This window comes from Molothrus aeneus, chromosome 14, assembly GCF_037042795.1.
Source record: "Molothrus aeneus isolate 106 chromosome 14, BPBGC_Maene_1.0, whole genome shotgun sequence".
NCBI lineage: Eukaryota > Metazoa > Chordata > Aves > Passeriformes > Icteridae > Molothrus > Molothrus aeneus.
This window is the reverse complement of record NC_089659.1, coordinates 15393596-15416037: the sequence shown is the minus strand read 5'-3', so window position 1 is coordinate 15416037 and position 22442 is coordinate 15393596. Positions and strand designations below refer to the sequence as shown.

The 22442-nt window shown below is 46.3% G+C and overlaps 1 protein-coding gene across 1 annotated transcript in view; it reads left to right on the top strand.

Annotated features, from left to right (window-relative positions):
- The first annotated feature begins 3553 nt into the window (after nucleotides 1–3553).
- HDX (highly divergent homeobox) overlaps nucleotides 3554–22442 on the top strand; it is a 34292-nt gene continuing 15403 nt past the window's right edge. Inside the window, exons 1-4 of the mRNA XM_066559557.1 lie at nucleotides 3554–3611; nucleotides 11402–11548; nucleotides 13433–14557; nucleotides 18342–18395. Coding sequence (XP_066415654.1) covers nucleotides 11402–11548; nucleotides 13433–14557; nucleotides 18342–18395 — 1326 coding nt within the window. The 5' untranslated portion in view covers nucleotides 3554–3611. The remainder of the gene's footprint in view (nucleotides 3612–11401; nucleotides 11549–13432; nucleotides 14558–18341; nucleotides 18396–22442) is intronic.

Here is a 22442-nt window from a genome sequence, read left to right as displayed (position 1 = left end):
ACCCCTGGAAATCCAATGGCATCAATAGGAAAAGAAGGACATATATATTTTGGTGGACTCAGCCAAAAGAATACTCAAAAGAATAAATAATTTAATAATAATAATGAATAGTTATAAAGAATAATCTTTTAAAGAATAAATCACTTCAAACTTTCCTTTGTGGCAGAATAAGGAGCCTTGTAGAGATATGAAGCAGTAAATATTACATATCTTGGCTTTAGCAGGGTTTTTGGAATGGTCAGACACATTCTTGGAGGGGATAAAGCCTCAGAACTGCGTGAGGAGCTCCTCAGGGAACTGCTGATACATTTTTCTAACAAAATGAAAGGACCAGTGGGGTTTTCCTGTGGCAACTCCTGAAGCTGAAATCTCATAAATCTCTTACAAGGGTTGAACTTACCAAAGATTCAGGATGAATGATAGCAAGAAGTTCCCAAAAGGAGCTTGGTCAAGCACCAGATCAACTCCAGGCTTTTCCACGCTGGATTCTCCATACATCTTCCCAAGTACAAGTTGGACACTTTGGGGACAAGGGGACAGATTCAATCCAGGTCCCTTTTTGGCTGATGCAATGCAGCCCCATGATTTCATGCCTTGGAGCAGCATCAGAGCCAAATTACTCAGTGGGATGGAGAATTGCAAATACAAAAATTCCATGTGAAAATGGGCTCTTTTCAACCCTGTTTCCACTCCTTTTTGAAAGGCCTCTGACTTTATCGGTGAGCCCAAGGTCTGGCTTAGAGCTACATCCTTTAAAACGTCCCCTAAATAATGGCACAATAAGTGAATAAAGCTGTCCTGGGAAAAGGTTCTGTGGAGTGGGGTGGGTTTGCCCCTGTGGCTGCCTCAGTGTTTTCCAGACTCCACAAAAAGCCAGAGAAATGGAAATAGCAGCCATTGCTCTCAACTGTGTGACCAAAGCTGTCACACAGCAGCTCCCAAGTCCTTGCCCAGGAATTCTGAGCAATTCCTACAGAGACTCCTCTCACCTGCTAAAAGTCTGAGATCCCACGAGCTGCTGGAAAAGGGAAAGCTCTGGAACACCTCTGTGATCCTGCAGCTGGGTTCCTGAGGGTGGAATCCATTCCCTGGCGTTCCAGGGAGCCATGCAGATGTTCCCAGCTGTGGCAGGAAACGCCCAGCCCTGGCCCCAGGGCAGAATCACACGGGGTAAGTCACTAATGGTGAGCTGGGCTCATCAGTTTAATGAGCTCCTGCACAGGAGCTGCAGCACAGTCTCACTTTGATGCTGACTCCCTGATGGAAGGACTCCTTTCATGTTCCAGGCTGCTGTTTAAACCACCAGACCAATCTGCCAGCCCCTGTTAATTTAAATCCGTCATTAATGAAGGAGAAAGCATTTAGATCTGGTGGCAGGAGAGGAATATTTGGTTTATTTCATTCTGATATAGGTTTTTTTCTCAAAGTTTGGCTCCTTAAGAGGCATTACCAGGGAAGGAAACACATTACATGTGATTCTTTGTGGAGCTTGTCACTCCTCTGCTGCAAACAGCAGCAGCTTTGTTAACCTGTATGTTCAGCCTCCTATATTGTAAAGAATATTACTGTGATCAATAAATCTTCTTTTGGGGCTGAAAGTCTGCAAACTGGTTTCTTTGACAACTTAAATACACATCTCATGTCTCCTTCAGGAACGATTCTATGAGTTTTTTGATGAAAACTATAGAAAAAGCACCTGTAAGCCCATTGTTAGTCAAATTAAAGTCCTTGAAATATTACTTTCTATTATCCACCATTTTAAAGGAGTTTAATAAGCTGCTTTTTATCAAACACCACTGTATTTTTCAAGGGATGTCAGAGAGACTGTCTCACCATTTTTGTTTCCCAAGCTGCAGATATTATGAGAACAAAACATACCAAGTTTCTTAGGAATCGTTCCATAGCTAATTCCAAACCAATTATTTTCTATAAAAGCAGTGGTGTAAAAGTTTTGTGGTTGCTGTGTTTGATTTTTACAGGGCGAGTGTTGATGGCACACAGAGGAAGGGAACATATCCAGGAGACAAAGCAGCACAACAGAAGATTTAGGGTTTAAGTGTATGGGCTCTCCCTAAAATCCTGTTATTAAATTCAGGATGTTTACTACATCATAGAATTATAGAATGGTTTCAGATTGAAAGACCTTAAAGATCATCCATTACCGACTCCCCAGAGGGATGCCACCACTAGTTCAGAATCCGTGTTAAAATTTTTAAACAATGTAAACAACTTCTTGCAATTTTAAAGTAAACATAAACACTGTCTGCTTTTCTCCTCCCTGACTACAGAGAACCAGCAGCAATTCTTTCATTTCAGTCCTGCAGAAATATTTACTGGTACTTCTGATTAAAGCATTGTACAAAATTAATTGCCTGTTTAATATTTTAACATCATGACTTTCAGGGGAAACTATTTGGAGTAGGGATATGGCCTGTCTGGAGGCTTTGGAATGAACACAGGTCTCAAATCTGCTTCTGACTTCGCAGTGCTCCTACAGCCGAGCGAATAAACGGTGATTTTACATGATTTCTACCACAGAATCCATCAGAATGGGCCAGCAGGGTGCTTCCTGCTCCTTTGTTGAGGAGGTTTCCATTTGGAAGGGAAATGGAGCCCCAAAGAGGGCTGGCACTGATGCACCTGGCAGTACCTGGACCCTGTAAGGACACAGGAGTGAGGGTGTGTGGTTTGTGTTGTCACCTGCTCTGGCCGTGGCCCCGAGGAGGTGCTGGCCCCACCTGCCCTGCGCTGCCCACCTGGACACACCAGCATTTCCTCCCTTCCCAGACCAAATGTATCCATCCTGGGAAAGAAAAGGTTTATTTCTTGAGTGCATTATAATATTTATTGATGCAAATGAAGCCCTGGTCCTTCATGGAGCTTTTTGGATTTCACTGGGCAGTCTCCTCGTGAGCTGCCCAATGCCGTGGGGTCACAGGGATGGCCACCCACAGAATCACTGGATGGATGGGGCTGGAAGGATCTGGAGATCACCCAGTGCAAGGCGGGGTCACCTGGAGCAGGTGGCACAGGAAGGTGTCCGGGTGGGTTTGGGATGTCTCCAGAGACTCCATACCCTCCCAGGGCTCTGCCACCCTCATGGAAGGAAGTTCTTCCTGGTGTTGAGGTGGAACTTATCGCGTTGTAGTTTATGGGCACTGCCCCTTGTGCTGTCGCTGGGCAGAGCCGGCACCACCCTCTGGGGGACATTTACACGGATCGCGGGCTCCTTCCCTGTCTCTCCCCCTCAGATCTCAGGGATGGCTTTCCAGGAGCACTCGCAGGGTGCTGCGGGCCGGGCCCGCGGCGCGGGGGCGGTGCGGGGCTCCGGGGGCGGTGCGGGGCTCCGGGGCCGCAGCGGGGCCGGCCCTGCGGCCGCCCCGTCCCCTCACGGTGCCGGCGCTCCCGTGCGCGCCCCCCCGGCGGGCGGCGGGGGCGGGCGCCGTCCGGGCCGCGCTGATCGCAGCGCGCCATTGGCCGCTGTCTGCGCGCACGTCACGATCATGATGAGAATTAATGATCGGGGCCGCTGATTTCATTGTGTGACGCCGGGACCGACCCAGCCGAGCCCGGCCGAGCCCGGAGCCCCCGCGCCGGCCCCGCGCTACACGGTAAGCGCGGGGGAGCCCTCCCGGGGTGGGGGGAGCGCGGCGGGGCCCCGAGCGGGAGGGACACGGCGGGAGGGGAGGAGGAGGAAGAAGATGATGATGGTGATGATGATGATGGTGATGATGATGATGATGATGATGATGATGCCGGCGATGCCCCCCCCTCCCGGGCCCGGCGGTGGGGGTGGGGGGAGGCCCGCGCGGGCTCGCGCGCGCGGACCCGCCCGGCGCGCGCAGGCGCTGCTGTGCCTCCCGCCCCCCCCGGCGCGGCCCCGAGCGGGGGGGGGAGGCAGCGCCGGGCACGCGCTGGGAGCCGCTGGGGGAACTGCGCGTGCGCGCGCAGCCGCTCCGCGCGCGCCAGGGGAGGACCCGCGCGCCTGCGCCGGCCGGGGCCGCTCTGCGCGTGCGCGCCGGGCCCGGCAGCGGCCCCTCAGCCGCTGGTGCCTCAGGCACCGAAACACCGCGGGCACAGGGACACGGCAGTGACAGAAACACCGCGGGCACAGAGCCTGGGAAACACCCCGGCATCCCCAGCACACCGGCCCGGCCGCTGAAGCACGGCACTCAGTGCCACGTCCAGCCTTGCCTTAAACACTGCAGAGACAGGGACTCTGCCACCTCCCTGGGCAGACCCTTGCAATGTCTGAGCACTCTTTCTGTGGAGGAATTGTTTATAATGTCGATCCTAAACCTCCCTTGGCACAGGTCTTGTCATCGCTAATTGCCTCATTCCCTGGTGGAATCACAGAATCCCAGAATCACTGAGGTTGGGAAAGAGCTGTGAGATCACCAAGTCCAACCTGTCCCGATGCCCACCTTGTCACTGTGTGCCACCTCCATCCTTCCTTGGACACCAGGGACAGGAGCTCCAAACCTCCCTGGGCAGCCCCTGCCAGTGTCTTCCCACCCGTTCCATGAAGAATTTCTTCCTCATGTGCAACCTAAACAGACCTTGGCAAAGCTTAAGACTGTGTTCTCTTGTGTCATGGGTGCCTCAGTCCTTAGTGCCTGGTGTCCCCAGTGGCTCAGTGTGCCTGTGTTGGCAGGGCTGTGGAATAAGATGAACTTTAAGGTCCCTTCCAACCCCAAACCCTTCTGTGATTCCATGGTGTTGGCCTGCTGTGGTGCCAGGCACAGCCAGTGGTGATTGACAGGGGCCTTGTGCTGCCACGCTTTTGTCCCTCAGGTGTTTGAGGGTGAGGAAGAGGAGGATGTGTCCTTGGCTGTGCTGTTCTGGAGGTCTCACCCCTGGAAGTGCTTGTGTGGCATTCACCTGTCCGAGCAGTCCCAGCCCTGTCCCCTTCTCATTCTATGGATAACATCACACATAACTCACCTAAAGTAGTGCTGTGTCCTCCCAGCTGCAGTCCTGAAGTAGCTCACATGTTCAAAGTAACACTGCATTGTAATGTTTCTTCCCTTTTTTCTGACATAGGTCTTACAAAACATGTACACGCTTTATTTAAAACATGTGGCTAATCCAGCTGCAGTCAGGAGTCTCATTTGCATCAATAAAGCAGGATGGGATGCATAAACCTGCAGTGTTGTGGTCATGGGTTATTATGTTATTAAGTTACTGAGGGCTGTCTAATTTGTCCCTAATAAAGGGCTGCATTTTATAGGTAGGGCTGTAATACAATCCTACAAACACTGTACTTAGTGGAGAGAGAAGCAATTATGCTGCGAGTCACGGATATTTAAAAGTAGTTTTACAAGCTGGTGTGTACATTGCAATCACCCAAGCATCAGCCTCATCCACTGCCCTCGGAGTGAGTGCTTGTAACTGGTTTGGCCTGTGTAGGAAAGAGGCACCAACCTACAAATTCAGATTATTAAAGGTTCTTGCTTGATGTGTGTCCAGTATCTCCACATAGTGTGTAAGTTGGGGGGTTGGTTGGTTGATTGTTTTCTTTCCATTTGGGATGTGCAAAAAATGCTGAGTGTTTGGCAGAGGTGGAAAGTGGATGAGATTCTTTTAGTTCAAGTTTCTAAAGCTGGAGGAATAGTGTCACTACTGCAGTCTTGTTTTATTTATGTCTATAGTAGTTTTCTTTCCATAGTTCCAGTTTTGTCTCACATTTATATTGGCACTAAGACTTGTTATTTTTTGCCACTGGAGATCTGTGGAGGGAACAAAAAAAAACATAAATTGGGAGTGTGCCAATTTTCTTGTACCTCTTACAGATGGAGAGACTAAAACAGAAATAGTCTTTGTAAGGTGACTTTTTTCCTAGGAAAATGACTTTTTGGAGCTGAAGTGAAAAAAGAAAACTCTCAGAAACTGATTATTCCCTTTTATCAATCTGTGTTAATCCCTGACAGTTTTAGAATGTGTTATACCATACATATTTTTATACTTAGTTTCTTCCTGGTGGCTTGTACTCTTGAGTTAATTTATTATTTATTTGACATCCAAGACTAGTTTCTCTTGCTGTTTGAAGTGAGTATAATTATGGGTTTGTTTCCTATTTTTCAAATTAATTAGTATTAGCATAAAGATTTACCTTGTAAATGTTTACTTGATTCAGCAATCCAAACATTTAAGGACTTTTGGAGACTAAGACCATACTGCTGTACCTTGTAGGAAGAAATTATTTTTCCTTCTTATGCTGCTCCTTTATTTTTTCTTTATTTTCCCCCAAGATCTCTCAAATAATTCCAGAACAGCTCAGTAACTCCTGAATTATTTGGTTACATTATTTTTCCCCATTTCCTTATAGTTTGCTCTTTCTTTTGTGGCACTCCTTGACACTGAGTTGTTTCCATTAGTTGCTAAAAAGGAATGACCTGGCTTCACCAGGTCTCCCTGGAGAGATTGCTGATTTTGGAATGTTGGATGAAGTAAATGGGTTGGAAGGGCTGGATTTGCAGCAGACCCTGGGACTGTGCACTGAGTACCTGTTCCACGAGGCAACCACGGCTTCAGGACCAGCTCTGCTGGAGCTCTGCGTGCTCTCCCCTCTCCACTCATTCCCAGAGAAGGGATGGAATGGAAATACTGAGCAGGAGTTGCTCAAGGCACTAAAGAAGCTTGAAAAAGTTCAGCTGTAAGAACAAGCCCAATGTCATCTCTGAGGAGCCGGTGACAGACACAGGGTGTCCATGGAATTGTCCTTGGGACACACTGAAGGCCACAGAATTCCCATCTTTGTCCTTTTCAGTCACAGCCTGGGATCTCCCAGTGTCCCCAGTGCCTGACAGCACTTGGACTCCATTCACACCTCCCAGACCACGACACAGCAGAGGGATCTTACAATGAGCAGGTTTTTAAATTAGTGTTCAGTTCAGAAGGACAGTGAAAAAACATCTTTATATGGTTGGGTTCCCAGCAGGCTGAGGGGTGGGAGACCATGGGAGTGCACAGTTACCAGTGATGGTTGGCCTGGGACATAGCAGGGGCAAGGGAAGCCTTGGAAAACCTGCTTTTTTCAGCTGTCGTGGGTTATTCTCTGCTCTGCCAGAGACACCAACACACTTGGCCAAGGATGCTTTATTTTATTAGAACAGGCAGATGTTGAATCCTTAAATACAGCTTTGCTACCTCTGTCTTTTATTAAAGTGAAAATTCAACTTACATTCATGGAACTTGTTTGCATAATGCTTTACCTGAATTTTATTAAATTTCACGGAGTTCTTTTCTGTAACAAACTCTCTTTTCAGTGCCAATGTGTTGCCAACCAGCTGGACACCTGGCTTCCCAAAAGCTCACAGGCTTGTTTGCTAAGCTTGGCAAGTCAAGATCAAAATGAAATTATGATAAAAATCCATGTGGATTTCTAACTTGGAGTCTGAGGTTCAAGACAAAGGTGAGAAATCCTGAAGAGACTGGAGTGCTCTGTAGGTGCACAGATTGGGAAAAGGAGTTTATTCCCTTGGAAGTTACTGAGGTTGTTTTGAATAATAGTCTGTGCTGAAGGTGAATGACCTGCTCATTCCTTTCATACTGATGCCTCAATGTTCAGTTAATTTAGCATTTTGCAAGTTACTTCCTGTGTTAAAGAAAATGTAAGGGCTCATATCTTGTTCTAATTATGAAAACTGATGCTGAACATGTAATACTTCCCCAAAAATAATCACTGTAATCCTTTGATGAACATATCCTGTATTAATTTGTCTCAGAGCCAGTAGCATTCTGTTCTCACAGCTGTGTGAATATACTCAGTGTAGGTGAATTCCCAGGTGGCACAGGCACAGGCAGTGAGCAGAACTTGTTGCCTGTGCAGGTGGGATATGCAGAGATAATCCAGCTCTTCCTGGATTAATGGGATGCCTCTGGACTCTGGTTTTCCAGGGGAGCTCCCAAACATCTATCAATGGGTTTATTCAACACAGGGTACTGCTTCAGGTATTCAGAATCAGCACTTCAGAACTGCAGACAGCAAACTGATTTCCATGTGCACTTTACAGGTGACATAATATTAATCAGAGAGCTTTCAACCTGCCAGAGACAGAATATTGCCAGGTGTCCTTCACTCTGGTGTGAAATTGGTGGAAGATGGTACAGAACTGTCCATTGACTGAGGGTTTGGTATATCCATGACACAAAAAGCTTTAATAAATCTCACCTGCTTGTTTGAAGATGTTGTAATGTAAACAGCAGTTATGACTCAGTTCATAACTCTGTGGTTGGAGGATCCTGTAATCTGTTTATTCAAATCAGTTTCTAATGGTCTCTGCAGGGAACCTTTGAGTTCTACTTTACTGGATTCAAGGCAGAGGCTACCAAGGAATCTTACCAGGACTTTGGTTGGCAGGTGTAGTTCATGAGTGATTAAAATGCACTGTAAAAATGAGTTATTAAAGCAGAGCATGACCTCTCCTGAGCTTAGCTGGGCCAAGCCTGTCATGCAATGCTCAAGGGTTTATCTGAAGTTCAAGTGATTTAATCAAAATGATCCACCCTGTCTTTATCTAAATTACAGATGTCAAATGCAACAATGAAAGCATTTTAACACAGAAGTGACCTTGGATATAGAAATCCACATAATTAAAAAACATGTCAAGGACCTGACATGGGTCTTCCCTCGCAGATCATCAGGTCTGGCTTTAAAAATTCATCTTGCCATTGGAGGAGTCTCCACTGCAGCTGGTGAATTGTTTGGAGAGCACAGTGTGATGGGCCTGTGTATGGAAATGCTGGAGCTTTGGGGTGACTTCAGCAGGCTCTGAAAAGATGGAAGTTTCAGAACTGTTTCTGATGAGGTCATTTGTGGGAACTGAGCTCCACTGAATAAAACAGGAGCACTGGTACTGAAAGAGGAGTAGACAGGAGTGGAATCTGGGGCCTGCCAATTGTGCAGGAGGAAAAAGAATCACAAAATTAACTCTTCTGTGTTCCTTCAGAGTGATATAAATCATTCAGTGGCCCTGTCATTGTGTATCCACATGGGAGATCTGAAGGCAGTTCTCAACATGAGAAAGTAGATTATGATGAACTTTATTGATCTGTTAATGGACTAATAATTGTCTCCTCTGTTGCTTGCTATAAATTTCTTTAAGGAGTAGATTATTCAGAGCAAGAGTCTCCTTTGGCCAGCTCTGGCTGTGACTGAATAAATGTTGAGGGGAGGCAGAACTTAGGCAAACCTGACTTGTAATGCAGCTGGTGCTGTGTTTAATAATGCACTGGATTGAGAGGGGGAATAAGAGAAGAGAAGTAAAAAATGTAATTGAAAAATCATCTTCTATTTTATCCTTTATTTCAAAGAAACAGTAATTTTTTCAAATTGGTAATTACTGATTTTTCTACTGCCTGTTGACATAGAGAGGAAAATAAACTCTGAAGTCAAAGCTCTGGTCTCCAAGTGTTTTACTCCAAATTCTAGATATCAATCTCTTTCTTTATACAGGCCTCTTGAACTCTTAACATCCATTACCATTCCATAGTATAATCATCTTGGAGAATAAAGTGAAGACAGTTGGATTTCTGCTTATGCTTTTGAGCTCCTAATAATTTTATTTGCTTTTTATTAGAAGCAGCTCTTTTGCAAAGGTTAGGTAGATCACCCCTCTCCTTTCCATTCAGAATTTTCAAAACTGCTTGGCTACAAAAGGTTCCCTCATCCCCTTTATTTTGCTACTGGATGTTGGCAGGTTTCTCCTCCTTTGGTTCATTCTGTATTCTTGTGATTTATGTACTGCATTAAAATAACTTGTGGCTGGTGACGTTTTTGCTTCCCAAGGCACCATGTTGGATGCAGGCTGTTCCTGGCTGGCACTTGCATTGTGTCAAAAAAGGCCCTGCCTTGGAAATCTGTGAAGATGAGGCTCTTCTTTTCTGATATCTACCCAGAGGATTGCATTCTTTGCCTGTGCAGATGGTGTAATGAGAGCATCAAGCTCCAGTTTGCTGTTAGGACTCTGTTGTGTGCTTGATAATATTGATAATATTGGCAATAATGTTTGCCTTTCCCAAGCCAGGGCATGAATTTTCACAAATAACAAAGCAATGTCTGGTTTAATGTGTTCATCAAAGTGCTGCCCTGTCCAGGCCACCTCCTGTCCTCACAGTGAAACTCAGGGGGACCCAGTGCTGGGAACTGACCTGAGGAGTTGCTGCTGGCCCGGGAGGAACCCAGGCCTCTCGTCCTGGTTGACTTCCTGAGCACTGTTGTGTAGAGATAAAACCTTATAAAAGAAAGGCCTTGTAAAACCAGCCCTTGCTATTTCAGCTGAATTAACAGCTAGCCTGTAAAGTTCCCATGAGAAAGAATCAGAAGAATGGGAATCAGTTTGCATAACAGTCTATTCTTGCAAGAAGGCATCTATGAAAAATAAGAATTCTATCCCATGAGAATCCACAAAGAAAAGATGTAAACACCTGTGTAAAGAGAGCCTTAGCTTGTGCACACACAAGCACCTTCTAACCAATGAACTGAGTGGCAAGAAAGTTCCTAACCAATTAGAATGAAACACAATAACTGGGAAAACTGGCTAAAAATAGGCTGTAACATTAAAGTGGGGTTTTTGCTGCTGGCACTTTGAAGTGCTCTGCCCCTCGTTATTCACCCCTGCTGTTGTTACAGAGCACCACTTTGGACAGAGTCAAGGAGCAGGAGCACATCCCAAGGTCCTGAAGCCAGCATTGGTTATATCCCAGGAAAACAACCCTTACATGTTCTTAAAAATCCAGATTTCCAGCCTTCAGGGGGTGTCACAGCAGCAGAGCCTTTCTCAGCCTGGGACATGGGTGTCCCTCCTCTGTTAAACCAGGGCTCCCCAAAGCCCTTCCTTGGGGGCTTTCCCCCAAATTGGTCTTTGCTCCTTGATCCTTGTGACTTTGCAGCTGGAAGTGCCAGTACTGACACAGCAGAAGGACTGGCTCTTGTGGAGTGCAGGAATTGCTGGAGACATTGGAAACTTTACTCGTGTCACTCACCTTGATTTTATACTAGATTGTATCTGGTTTTTGTTGTTAGGGGTGGGAAACAGACCTGCCAATATTGGAGCTGCTGATGTTTCTCTGTTTTGCCTAATGCCTTTATTTCATTTACATTTTTAAGGGAGAAACTTTATTTTTCAAACTAGATCCTCGCGAGCTTACCAATACCATGTAATATTTATTTATTTGTGCAAAGCAGTCTCTGTTGTTCCAAACATCCAGTTCACCTGTTCAGCTTGACACAACTCTGATTGGAAGAGGCTTCCTTGGAAAGTCAGGAAGAGTGTTGGTAAAAGGTTCTGTAGAGAAAACATGTCAGTCCTCAGCGTTATCAGAGGCACAGATGAGAGCTGTGCCTCCTGCACAGCTGCAGCTCCCACCCAGCTTTCAGAGTGTCTCCTTTTCCTTTCAGATGAATCTGCGTTCTGTATTTACTGTAGAACAACAAAGGATATTGCAGCGTTACTATGAAAATGGAATGACAAATCAAAGTAAAAATTGCTTTCAGCTCATATTGCAGTGTGCACAAGAAACTAAACTGGATTTCAGCGTGGTCAGGGTAAGTACTGAGGCCTTCCAAATTTGTTAAGCATACACATTCATTGCATTACATAAAATAGAGAGAGGTCTGGAGTCTCTCACTTTATCCTTGTCTTAAATCAGACTTCAGTGTGTGTGTGTGTGTGTGTGTGTGTGTGTGACATTCATTTTTACCCAGCAAGCCTGTTTAGAGTTTGTTTTCACTGAAATATCTTCACATGACTGTTGAATTTAGCAGGGGCCTGGGTTGCACAAGGATTTTTGTTGTCTTTTGTTGGGATTTTTAAAGTTATTATTTATTAATTATAGGATGGCTTGCCGTATCGAAACTTTGTATAATGTATTGTATCAGAGCAAGGTCATGTTATTAAGAAACTATTTTTAAGCTAAATAAGTTTCTATAAATTAATATATTTGGGGAAAACAACTGTGGAACTATTTCTTTTGATGCACTCTGTCACACTTGTATTCCACAGCACAATCATAAATATTGTGGTCCTTTGTGGTTATTCACAGTGAGGACATTCTTTTCCTATAAAACAAGAATGTCCCAGTGCTAACAGGGGCTCTTCCAGAGTCTATGAATTCCACAGAAAGGGAAATAATAATCCCTTTGTGAAACACTAGACAACAAAATGGCTGTTGTCCGAGAGGGAGCAGAAATAGAAATCCTGAGGCATTAGATGGAAAAATAACAAAGGGTAGTGGAGCTCCCAGGAGCTGCTGTGACTCTGGACACTGAGGAGGAGCAAGGGGGGCCAGTCTGGGTTGGTTTTTAGTTGGTTTAACAGTGGCACATTGACAATAACAACCCTGCTCCCAAATTCTTACCTGGATTCCCCTCTCTCAGAGCTCTGCAAACATTAAAAGTTACTTTCTCAGCTGGAGGTGGTAGAAGCTGTGAAAGTCAGGCAGGGGTTCAGGCTCCTGGGGCAGGCAGGCAGTTGTAACAGGAATCTGGATGCTGATGGTGCAGCCAGGGCTGCTTTGCTATTTTTGTGCTGATTGAATGTCCTAGAGGAGGCAGCCCAGCTCCCCTCTCCTTGCAGTTCTCTCCATCTTCATGTTTCCCTTCCCTCTCCATTTCCCTTCCTGCAATCAAGTATCATTCCTTCTGCTTTCTTCCCTTCCTGAGCCCTGATTTGCAGCACTTCAACTTTTTCTTACTTCAGAATGGAAACAGATCCAGTGTCTGTCCTGCATTTGTCACATTTTAGCATGATCTTACCTTTCTCCTCTTTACACCCATCATTTCTGCTTCTCCTAATGCCCCCTTTTTCCCTTTTTTTCTTTTTATCCTATAAAACTCTTGGTCAGTGATTAGTTCTTTGCAAAATGATACTTGAGTTGCAGCTGGCACTTGCAGATAGGATTATAATAGGCACATGAATTCCCTAAGTACAATTGGTCAGGAGAATGGGACTGCAAAGCTGACCACTAACTGACATTTTACTGCATGCTACAAATTGTGCCTCAAATTAAACATTTTGTAAAATTTGACAAAAAATTAGTAGAGCAGAATAGTGTATGGCAGAGATTTTTTTTTTCCTGTATGAAACTAGTCATGGTGGTGTCAATTAAATAAATCTTGACACTTCAAGACAGGAGGCATCAGGATTTTTGAGAAGCTGGAGTTTTGGAATTGAGGCTGGGGTTGTCCTGTGTATGAGTTGTGGATCCCAAAGAGGAGGCCTGGATCTCTACCCTGTATTGTTCAGGCCTGTATTTCCACCCTGTCATGTTCACTGCATAATCAGTACATGATTTACATATTTGTAAACTTACATCTCAACTCGAACACTTAACATGTCATCAGACCTGCTTAAAAATGGAATTGCTAATTTTTTTCCTGCCTCTTTGACGCCTGGTTTTGTGTTTGTTGGCGTTGCTGTCTTGTTTGCAGACGTGGGTTGGCAACAAGCGGCGGAAGATGAGCAGCAAGATCGCCGTGGAATCTGGGGGCACCCCCCCAGGCACTGCCCCTGCCACTCCCTCCGTGCCCCCGGAAGCTGCGGTGAGAAACGTGGTGAATATCGCTCGATCCCAAAGCCAGCAATCCTCTTGGACCTCTTCTAACAACGACGTGATAGTGACCGGTATCTACAGCCCTGCCGGCTCCTCGGGCCGCCCGGGAGCCGCCAAGCACACGAACGCCTCCGTGGCAGAGCTGCACAAAACCTCCATCCCACGGCTCCCGGGCAAGAGCGACTCGGACTTCCAGCAGCAGCACATCCCTCTGGGACGGCAGGTACCCCACTGTAAGAACGCTTCCCTCTTGGTGGGGGAAAAGACCATTATTCTATCCAGGCAAACGAGCGTGCTCAATTCTGCGAACTCCATCTACAGTCACACGAAGAAAAGCTACGGCAGCTCCTCGGTGCAGACGGCGGAGCTGGTGTTACCTCAGAAACCCATGATTTGCCACCGGCCCTGCAGGGCCGAGCCCTTGGCGTGCCAGCGCTTGCACAAGGCCGAGCCCGCGGCCCTGGCGCCGCACGTGGCCCCGGGGCCGAGGGCTCACCCCAGGGAGCCCGGCTGCGGCACCCAGAACCTGGAGATCCGCGAGGTGTTCTCGCTGGCCGTCACGGACCAGCCGCAGCGCCTGGTGCCGGGCAGCGCGGCGCAGAAAGCGCCCTCGCTGGAGGGCAGCTGCCTGTCCATCGCCATGGAGACGGGCGACGTGGAGGACGAGTACGCCCGCGAGGAGGAGCTGGCCTCCATGGGGGCGCAGATCCAGAGCTACTCCAGATACTGTGAGGGCAGCGGCTCCGGCCGCGGGGACAACCAAAGCGCGGCCGCGGCCGGGCCGGGCCGCAGCGGGGGCTGCGGGGCACAGCTGGGCCCTGCCCGCGACGGGCCCGACAATCTCCTCTACCACAGCAGAGAGTTCCACCTGCCTGCACGGACCTCATTGCACACAGCATCCAGCACGATTTATAACCCTGCCAGCGCGGCCAGAAGTACCTTTTCTCCTCATTTTACATCTTCAAGTCAACTGAGGCTGTCACAAAACCAAAATAATTACCAGGTAATCCATCAGTTTATCTCTGTCGTCAAGCATCAAAGCTGAGGTTGTAGATAAATGCTGTTTCCTTTCAGAGTTGGTGGCTATTAAGCAATAGGTTCACCTTTCTGCAGGCTGTGCTCCTTTTACGCCTTCCAGTGGAGATAATTCCTCCTCAAACCCAGTACAGGCAGCCCTGCAGTGTGGTAGCACTTCTGCCTGGCCAGCTGAGCCCTTGGTAGCCGTATGGTGAAGATCAGTGAGGATTTCATGGATTCCAGGACTAAGTTTTGACTGCAGGAGGATCATACCCACGAGCTGGTGGTTGCTCAAGCCTGTGTTGTCCTGCCCTGGCTTTCCAGCACGTGCCGTGGCCATTCCCTGGGTGTTCTGCTGTGGACACACATCACACGTAGCACTAGACGTGGTTTCAGGCTGGCATTTTTGTATTTGCTGACTCCATTGGTGTCAGCTTGGAAGCCTGTACCCCCTGTGCAGGTGGCAGTCTCTGTGTTCTGTCAGGGATTAGGATCCCCTGTGATGGAGTTAACTCAGCTTCCTTTCCCACAGCATCTAATTCAAATAATCAGTTTTACATTCAATCCCTTTATTCCTTTTCCTGTACTAAAATCCCTTTAGTGATACTGGGGGGAAATTAAATGCAGATCATTGAAGAACTAAAAGATGTTTAGGAGAAACTGCAGCACTTGACACATTTTTTTTAGTTTTTGGTATTACAAGGGGAGAGATACTTGTGCAGGAAACATCCAAATTGGTATTTTTCATGGATTTTTACACCATCTGGCATGACATAGCCTGGAGACACTGAGGTAAAAGTCTTTTAAGGCTGACAGAATGTGATTCTGTGTGTGTCTCACCTGCAAGCATTTGCCTGTTATTGCCTTTTTATTTTCTCCTGAAAATAAACCATGTCGACAGCATATCAGCTTTTCCTGTGCTTTGCTCACCAGGGTAGAGAATGAGATTCTGTGAATCATGTTTTTCTTAGGGGTTTTTTTGTTTTTCTTTTCTTTTTTTCCTGACTTGTTCCTATTTCCTGTGATCATTTGAAGGAAAGCTTCTGAGTCCAAGTCAGTGCCAGTATTCACCTGAATTATTATTTCTCTGGGTAAACCAGAGGTTTGATGGACAGAGGGTAAATTCTGGGGAGTAGATGCACATCAGATGAGCCATTCTCTCCTTTGCTCTCACACAGTCTCTCAGTGTTTGCTGTTACTTTTCTTACTTGGTTATAGAATTCCTGAAATGCTGTTTACTTCTGCCATCCCAGTTTCACAGGAGAAGAGAAGCTGTAAATGTGCAGATCAGTCCAATAAAGGGTTGGTGGAAGTGCTTACAATTGAGTTAAAGGCATTTTAGAAAGTTTCAGGAAGGGAAATCCATTACTGATGCCTCCATCAGCTGTGTGCTCATGGTACTTTATTTCACTCTTGGAAAAGCATCAGAGAGATTGATTTCTTTTTAATTTTTTTTTTTTTTTAGTGAAAATAAGAATAACTTTTGGGGGGGTTTTATGGGATAGGAACTGAGTCTTTTTGAAGAGCTAGAACAGTTCATGGTAGATGATATTTTATCTGCTCGTGTGGCGTTTTATGGATCAGAATAAGATCTCTGGAATTTTGTTTTGGGTTTTTTTTACTTCCCCCTGTTGTAACAACACACCTGGTTTTCTGATAAGTGAGGAACTGATCTGTATCCTAGCTGACCTCCATGCCTGTCACAGACACCTCATTCTTTGGATTTGAGTGTGGATGGAGGAAGCTTCTGTCATATCCCTTGTCATTCCAGAGTTTTAAACCTTGGAAAAGCTGAGCAGGAAGCTGTTAATTCCCTTATTGCTGTGAGCATGCACCCTGTGAACCCCTGAGGTGACACTTCTGGGTATTAGAGACTTTCTAAGGTGCTTGAATCCTTTTAGGCTTGTACAGGATGTCATTTCATTTTTTGTAGTCAGTTTATGTTAATTTATTGCCCATGTTTAGCTAATTTATCCATCAGCATAGAGATGAAAATCCTTAAACTTGGGGAAATCTTCTTGAGTTTAAAAATAGATTAAACCTGAGCTAAATGATTATTGGAGTAGTTGAACATCCAAGCAGATGCTTCTTCAAAGTCAGGACTGTGTGATTCATGTTTTGATGAAGCAATTACTGTCATATATTGGTGGGGTATCTAATTAGCAATTAGTTATAGCTTCCTTACTGGTTCAATTAATCAAATTCATGTTAGTGTAACTTAAGACTAAATTTAATTAAGTGATCAATTTTAATGCCTGAGCAGTTTCAGTAAACAAATTCTTCAGCCTACTTGCTTGTCTCAGTTTGACTTTGAGCGTGTTGGAGTGGAGAGGTTACCTGTGCTGTCCTCCAGGCTGAGTTGGGATTTACTTTTGGTTTCTTCCCCCCACCCTTAGGGACAGGAACACTGTTGAGAATCTGTATTTTTATTTACTCTGCTCCCAGGCCCAGCCCTTGTGCCTGTTTGACAAGGGCAGCTCAGAGCAGTGCCATACACATTGTATCCCAGGGAGTGAGATGAACTTGGCTGGTTTTGGCCCTATCCCTGTCAGAACTGTGTGCATTTGTCTTCCCAGCAACCCTTAACACTCTGCCAGGTAGATTTTGCTTTATTCCCATAGAAAATCACTTTTTTTTTTTTGTAGCCTCCTTTAAATGAGTGAAGAGGAGGCACCTGGCTGATTCCTCAGGGTGCCTTTGCAGTGGATTCTGTGGTGTGAAGCTGTTGTGAGGGATGGATATAGGGTTATAACAGACAGACAGAATTTCTAAAATGTTTGTGTGCAGTGAAGAAATTAATATTTTAGGCTCAAACCCTAATGGTCCTTGAGAGGGGAGAGTGCTCCTTTCATCCCCCTCAACCCTCTTTGTGCTGTCATGAGAAAGTGTCTGACTTTGGGTGACCTCCAAGTGCTTCCAGCTAAAAGCTTGAAGAATAAAAGTGTTTTATGTGTTTGTACAGCAGCCACCTGTACCAGGGCTGCTGTGCTTGTTGTGCTCATGCTGCAAGAGCCATCAGTGAGGAACTCTGCCAGTACAGAAACTCTCAGAGCTGTTTGGGTCAGTCAGAAGTGCACAGGTTTTTTCCTCACAGGTGATTGATCTCTCCAGAGCTGTGTTTAGTCTCTCAAGCATTGCTTGTCTGCAGCAGAAAATGAACATGGAATCTTAAATAAGTGTAAAATATTCCAGGCTATTTTCCCTCAGATGGTCAGGGAAAACACTCTGAGATTTTTATTTAATAAAGTCTGATCTCTGGGAATGATGGAGAAGCAATAGGAATGGAAGCAGCTCTCCTTTGCCTTCACACCCCTTCTCCTTCCTTCTCCATCCTGACATCCCTATAATTTCTGCTGGTACTCAAATCTTTAACATCAGACATTGAACAGCTCAGTGACAAACATGAGAGCATTTTTTCTGGAAGCTGAAGTGATGTAATTGGAAAAGATGTGAAGGCAGCTCAGTCCTCAGCCTTTGTTTGACTCCAGTCTGCTCATCCTGCCAGATGGAAAGGGAAACTGCTGTTGTGAAATACAAGTTTTGGGGTACCAAAAGCACAGAAACACCCACTGTATTATCCTGCCCTCACCCAAAGAAACAATGGTTTATTCTTGGCAGTAAAGGTGAGAGGGACTTTGGTTTTCAGTCTTAACCTGTTCACAGACATTGGTGTCAGAATTGAATATACAGTGCTGAAGTCTCAGTATTGGCTCTCACATCAACCTAAGCTGCTCTTGTTTTCTGTTCTGTTTCCTCTTTCCCCTCTGCAGATTTCAGGAAACCTTACTGTGCCTTGGATTACAGGTTGTTCCAGAAAAAGAGCAGTAAGTACATTTTCATTTAAGTATCTAATGCAACAAGTAAAGCAATGAAAAGTTGATAAAAATGCATTTTTGAAAATGTCAGTTCTATTTACCTTGGGTGGGTTTTTTTCCCTTTTTCCTTTGATACAAACATTATCTGCAGGTGCAGTGTTTCAGTTGAGGTGAAGTTGATGTCTAACTTAAAAGGAGGTTAAGGTTGTAATCCAGTGTGAGGTGATGTCCAGGTAGGAATGGTGCTCTTAGCTCAAACACAGCATCTGAATTGGTCAGGACTGAGAGTTTGGAGCTCAGAATATTTTTTTTACATTGAAAGTGAAGTGGTTGTTAATTGAGGCAACTGAATGCTTAGGAGAGTAACTCCCTCTGCAGCTTCTCTGCACATGCACAGAATTAGTCAGTGCTGGCTGTAGGAACTTGATCAAGTCTAATTTTATCCAGATAAATGTCATTTCACAGTAGCAGAATCAGCCAGTTTGGTGTCCTCAATTCACAGACAACTCCAAACCATAACACAAGGTATGAAACAACTTTTGTCAGGGGAAAAAAAAAAAAAAAAACAAAACCCTGCCCAACTCTTTTGTTTAGTTAGTGCTCAGCATTTCCAGCTTGTCTTTGAAGAGGTGTCAGTTCTGCCTCCTTACCAGTGAATGCAGCCTCAGGTGGGATGGTACAGCCAGGGGCTGCTCTGTCACCCCAGCTCTGGCAGAAGCAGCAACTGGAGAAGTGTCTGCCATGGTAACCAAACTCCCCGGTCTGTGGAGCTGGCAGTGTCCTGGGAATGTCCTGGCAATGTCCTGGCAGTGTCCTGGCAATGTCCTGGCAGTGTCCTGGCAATGCCCTGGCAATGTCCTGGCAATGCCCTGGCAATGTCCTGGCAATGCCCTGGCAGTGCCCTGGCAGTGTCCTGGCAGTGTCCTGGCAATGCCCTGGCAATGCCCTGGCAGTGTCCTGGCAGTGTCCTGGCAGTGCCCTGGCAGTGTCCTGGCAATGTCCTGGCAGTGTCCTGGCAATGTCCTGGCAATGCCCTGGCAGTGTCCTGGCAGTGTCCTGGCAATGTCCTGGCAATGCCCTGGCAATGTCCTGGCAGTGTCCTGGCAATGCCCTGGCAGTGTCCTGGCAATGCCCTGGCAGTGTCCTGGCAATGTCCTGGCAGTGTCCTGGCAGTGCCCTGGCAGTGTCCTGGCAATGCCCTAGCAGTGTCCTGGCAGTGCCCTGGCAGTGTCCTGGCAGTGCCCTGGCAATGTCCTGGCAATGCCCTGGCAGTGTCATGGCAATGCCCTGGCAATGCCCTGGCAGTGTCCTGGCAATGCCCTGGCAGTGTCCTGGCAGTGCCCTGGCAGTGTCCTGGCAGTGTCCTGGCAGTGTCCTGGCAGTGCCTGCTCTGTTGGCAGTGAGGTCTAGGCAATGGAAGAGCCTTTCCTTGCTTTCTCCTGCTGTAACCAAAACTTTTTCCTTTATTATTTTCAGTTCTTTAGCCCTCAAAAAGTGTGAGTGTGGCAGTTTCCTGTATAAGTAGGAATCTGAGGACCATCACATTAATGGTGTTTTCTCTCAGACTTTTTCTAGGTCTCAGCTGAAGCACTTCCCATTTCTGCAGAGTTTGGTACAATGACTTACTTTTTTTTGTACAGAGAGCACTTTATAAGAGCATCTCCCAGAGGAACTGGTACTTTTGTACAAATCCTGTTGTGCTCAATCCATCTTCTTTCTTTCCTAAGTGCTAATTCTCTTGAGAAGGCTTTTTAAAATGCAGCTCCTTTCTGGAAGGCTCATTCCCTTTATCACTTAATGACCTTTTAGAGCATCTCACCAAGGAGCTGGGGAGTGTCCTGGGTAGACTTTCACAGCTAAATGGGGAAGTTTTAGCCAATATCCAGTTGTGAGGTAATCCAGGTCGGGTGTGTGACCTGGCAGGTACAGATTCTGCTGCTGAGGTTGTTTTTAGAGTTCAGTGCTGTTCTGGGGTCAGGTGTGTGCCAGAGCCAGCTCAGATTTGGCAGTGGCAGCACAGGACTGTGAGTGGGGTGATTTTGGCCTCTGCCTGCAGCACTGGGGGGTTGTTGGGCATTGTGGTCATGCTGGGTACCTGACCCCAGCTGTAGAAGGCAGCTCTGGTGTAAAATTTAAACCTTCAAGGATGTGGAGGTTCCTGTTCATTAATCATAGAGTCCTTGAGGTTTGAAAATACCTTTAAGATCATTGAGTCAGCCCAGCATCAGCATGGTCACCACTAAACTGTGTCCCCAAGGGCCACATCCACACATTTCATGAACACTTCCAGGGATGATGATTCCACTCCTGCCCTGGCCAACGTGTTCCAATGCTTTACAACCCTTTCAGTGATAAAATATTTCCTGATATCCAATATTTCCTGATATCCTGGTTTCCAATATTTCCTGATATCCTGATTTCCTGATTCTCCCCTGGCCCAGCCTGAGGCCATTTCCTCTCCTCCTGTCCCTGTTCCCTGGGAGCAGAGCCTGACCCCCCTGGCTGTCCCCTCCTGTCAGGAGCTGTGCAGAGCCACAAGGGCCCCCCTGAGCCTCCTTTGCTCCAGGCTCAGCCCTGTTCCAGCTCCCTCAGCCTCTCCTGGGGCTCCAGACCCTGCCCAAGCTCCATTCCCTTCTCTGTCCCCAGCTTCTCAATGTCTTTCCTTCAGTGAGAGACCATTAAGGATGGTAATCAGAGAATTCTTTTTCCTTAGACCTTTACTCATTTGTCTTTTTAATCAATAAAATGCATAAAGCCCTTTGGTTAATACAATCTGTTTGACAACATCTGTGTCCAGATTTGTGGATGCAGTTTCCCAGTGTGAGTGCAGAATCAGCCTCCTTCAGGGGGCAAGTGGAGGACTTGGCACTCTGAAACTGCTGTGTACACACAGGGGTAAGACAAGCAAAGGACAAAAAGCTCCTACTTCCTAGAAACTTTGATTTCAACTGTGAAATTCTTTTGAATAAAGAGTGTGAGGGAACAGAAATAGAATGGATAGAGTTGTAGAAGTGCCATTATGGCAATTACTGCCATTCAAACAGGAAAAAGGCTAATCTGTATTTTGGTTAAAATGGAGAAGATTGTCTTTTAGATGCTCTGAATTTTTAATCTTCTGCCTTGATGTTTTGTTTCCCTTGCCCTGTCCTTCAACTGTATCAGGAGAGAAATAAAAGCTGTGCAGTTCTGCAGAAACTCTTTCTTGTGTGCTCAGCTCTGCTGTAGGATGATGTAATCCTGATTGTTAATGAATATTAGTCTAGAAATATCACCCTCTCAGTAACTCATGAGAGTGTCTTTGGAAATGCCAGAGTTCTGTCTTCTGTCCTGGTGCATGTGCAGTGGCCTTTATGAATGCATTGATTTTTGGTTTTTCACAGGGTGGTGGAAGGATAACAAGGATTCAGAAGTAGCAGTGAAGGTACCAGTTAAGGAGAATTAAAAGGGAGAAAATATCTTCACTTCTGTTCTTAGGTCTTGAGTGTACTGACTGAGCTTCAGTTCTGTGTCATCTGAGGTCTGAGCAGGATGGGCTGTGTTTGGGGTAGATTTGAAGGTACTGGTGTGCTCTGGAGAGCATTTGTCACAGATGGTGGCTCTGGGTAAGCCTGGCTTTAGTGGTGAAGTTCTCTTTTGGGGGAGAGAGGGGGAGCTTGTCTGCCCTGACCTTCACTTTGGGGTGTCTGGGCACTCAGACTGTTGTATGTGGGGACAGGAGAATGCTGATGGGTGGAGAGTGCTAGATTTTGATTTTTGTGTCACTGTTTGCACATTGGCTGTTTGAGCAAAACTCTGTCACAGGAGTGCAGGCACACTTTGGGCAGTGGAGGGGCTGAGGTGTGACAGCTGCCCCAGCTGTTCTGGGCGTGGGAGCACAGCTGGATTTTGTGGGGCAGAACAACCCTGAAGAAAGCTCCTCCTTGGCCTGGGGTGTGCAAGGCTCAGGAGAAACAACTGAGCTGAGAGCAAAAACCTCAGAGCAGCTTCAGAGAGCCCTGGCAGGGATTAATTAATTAAAGCTCCTGCAGTCAGTCAGAGGGCACCTCAGCTCTGCCT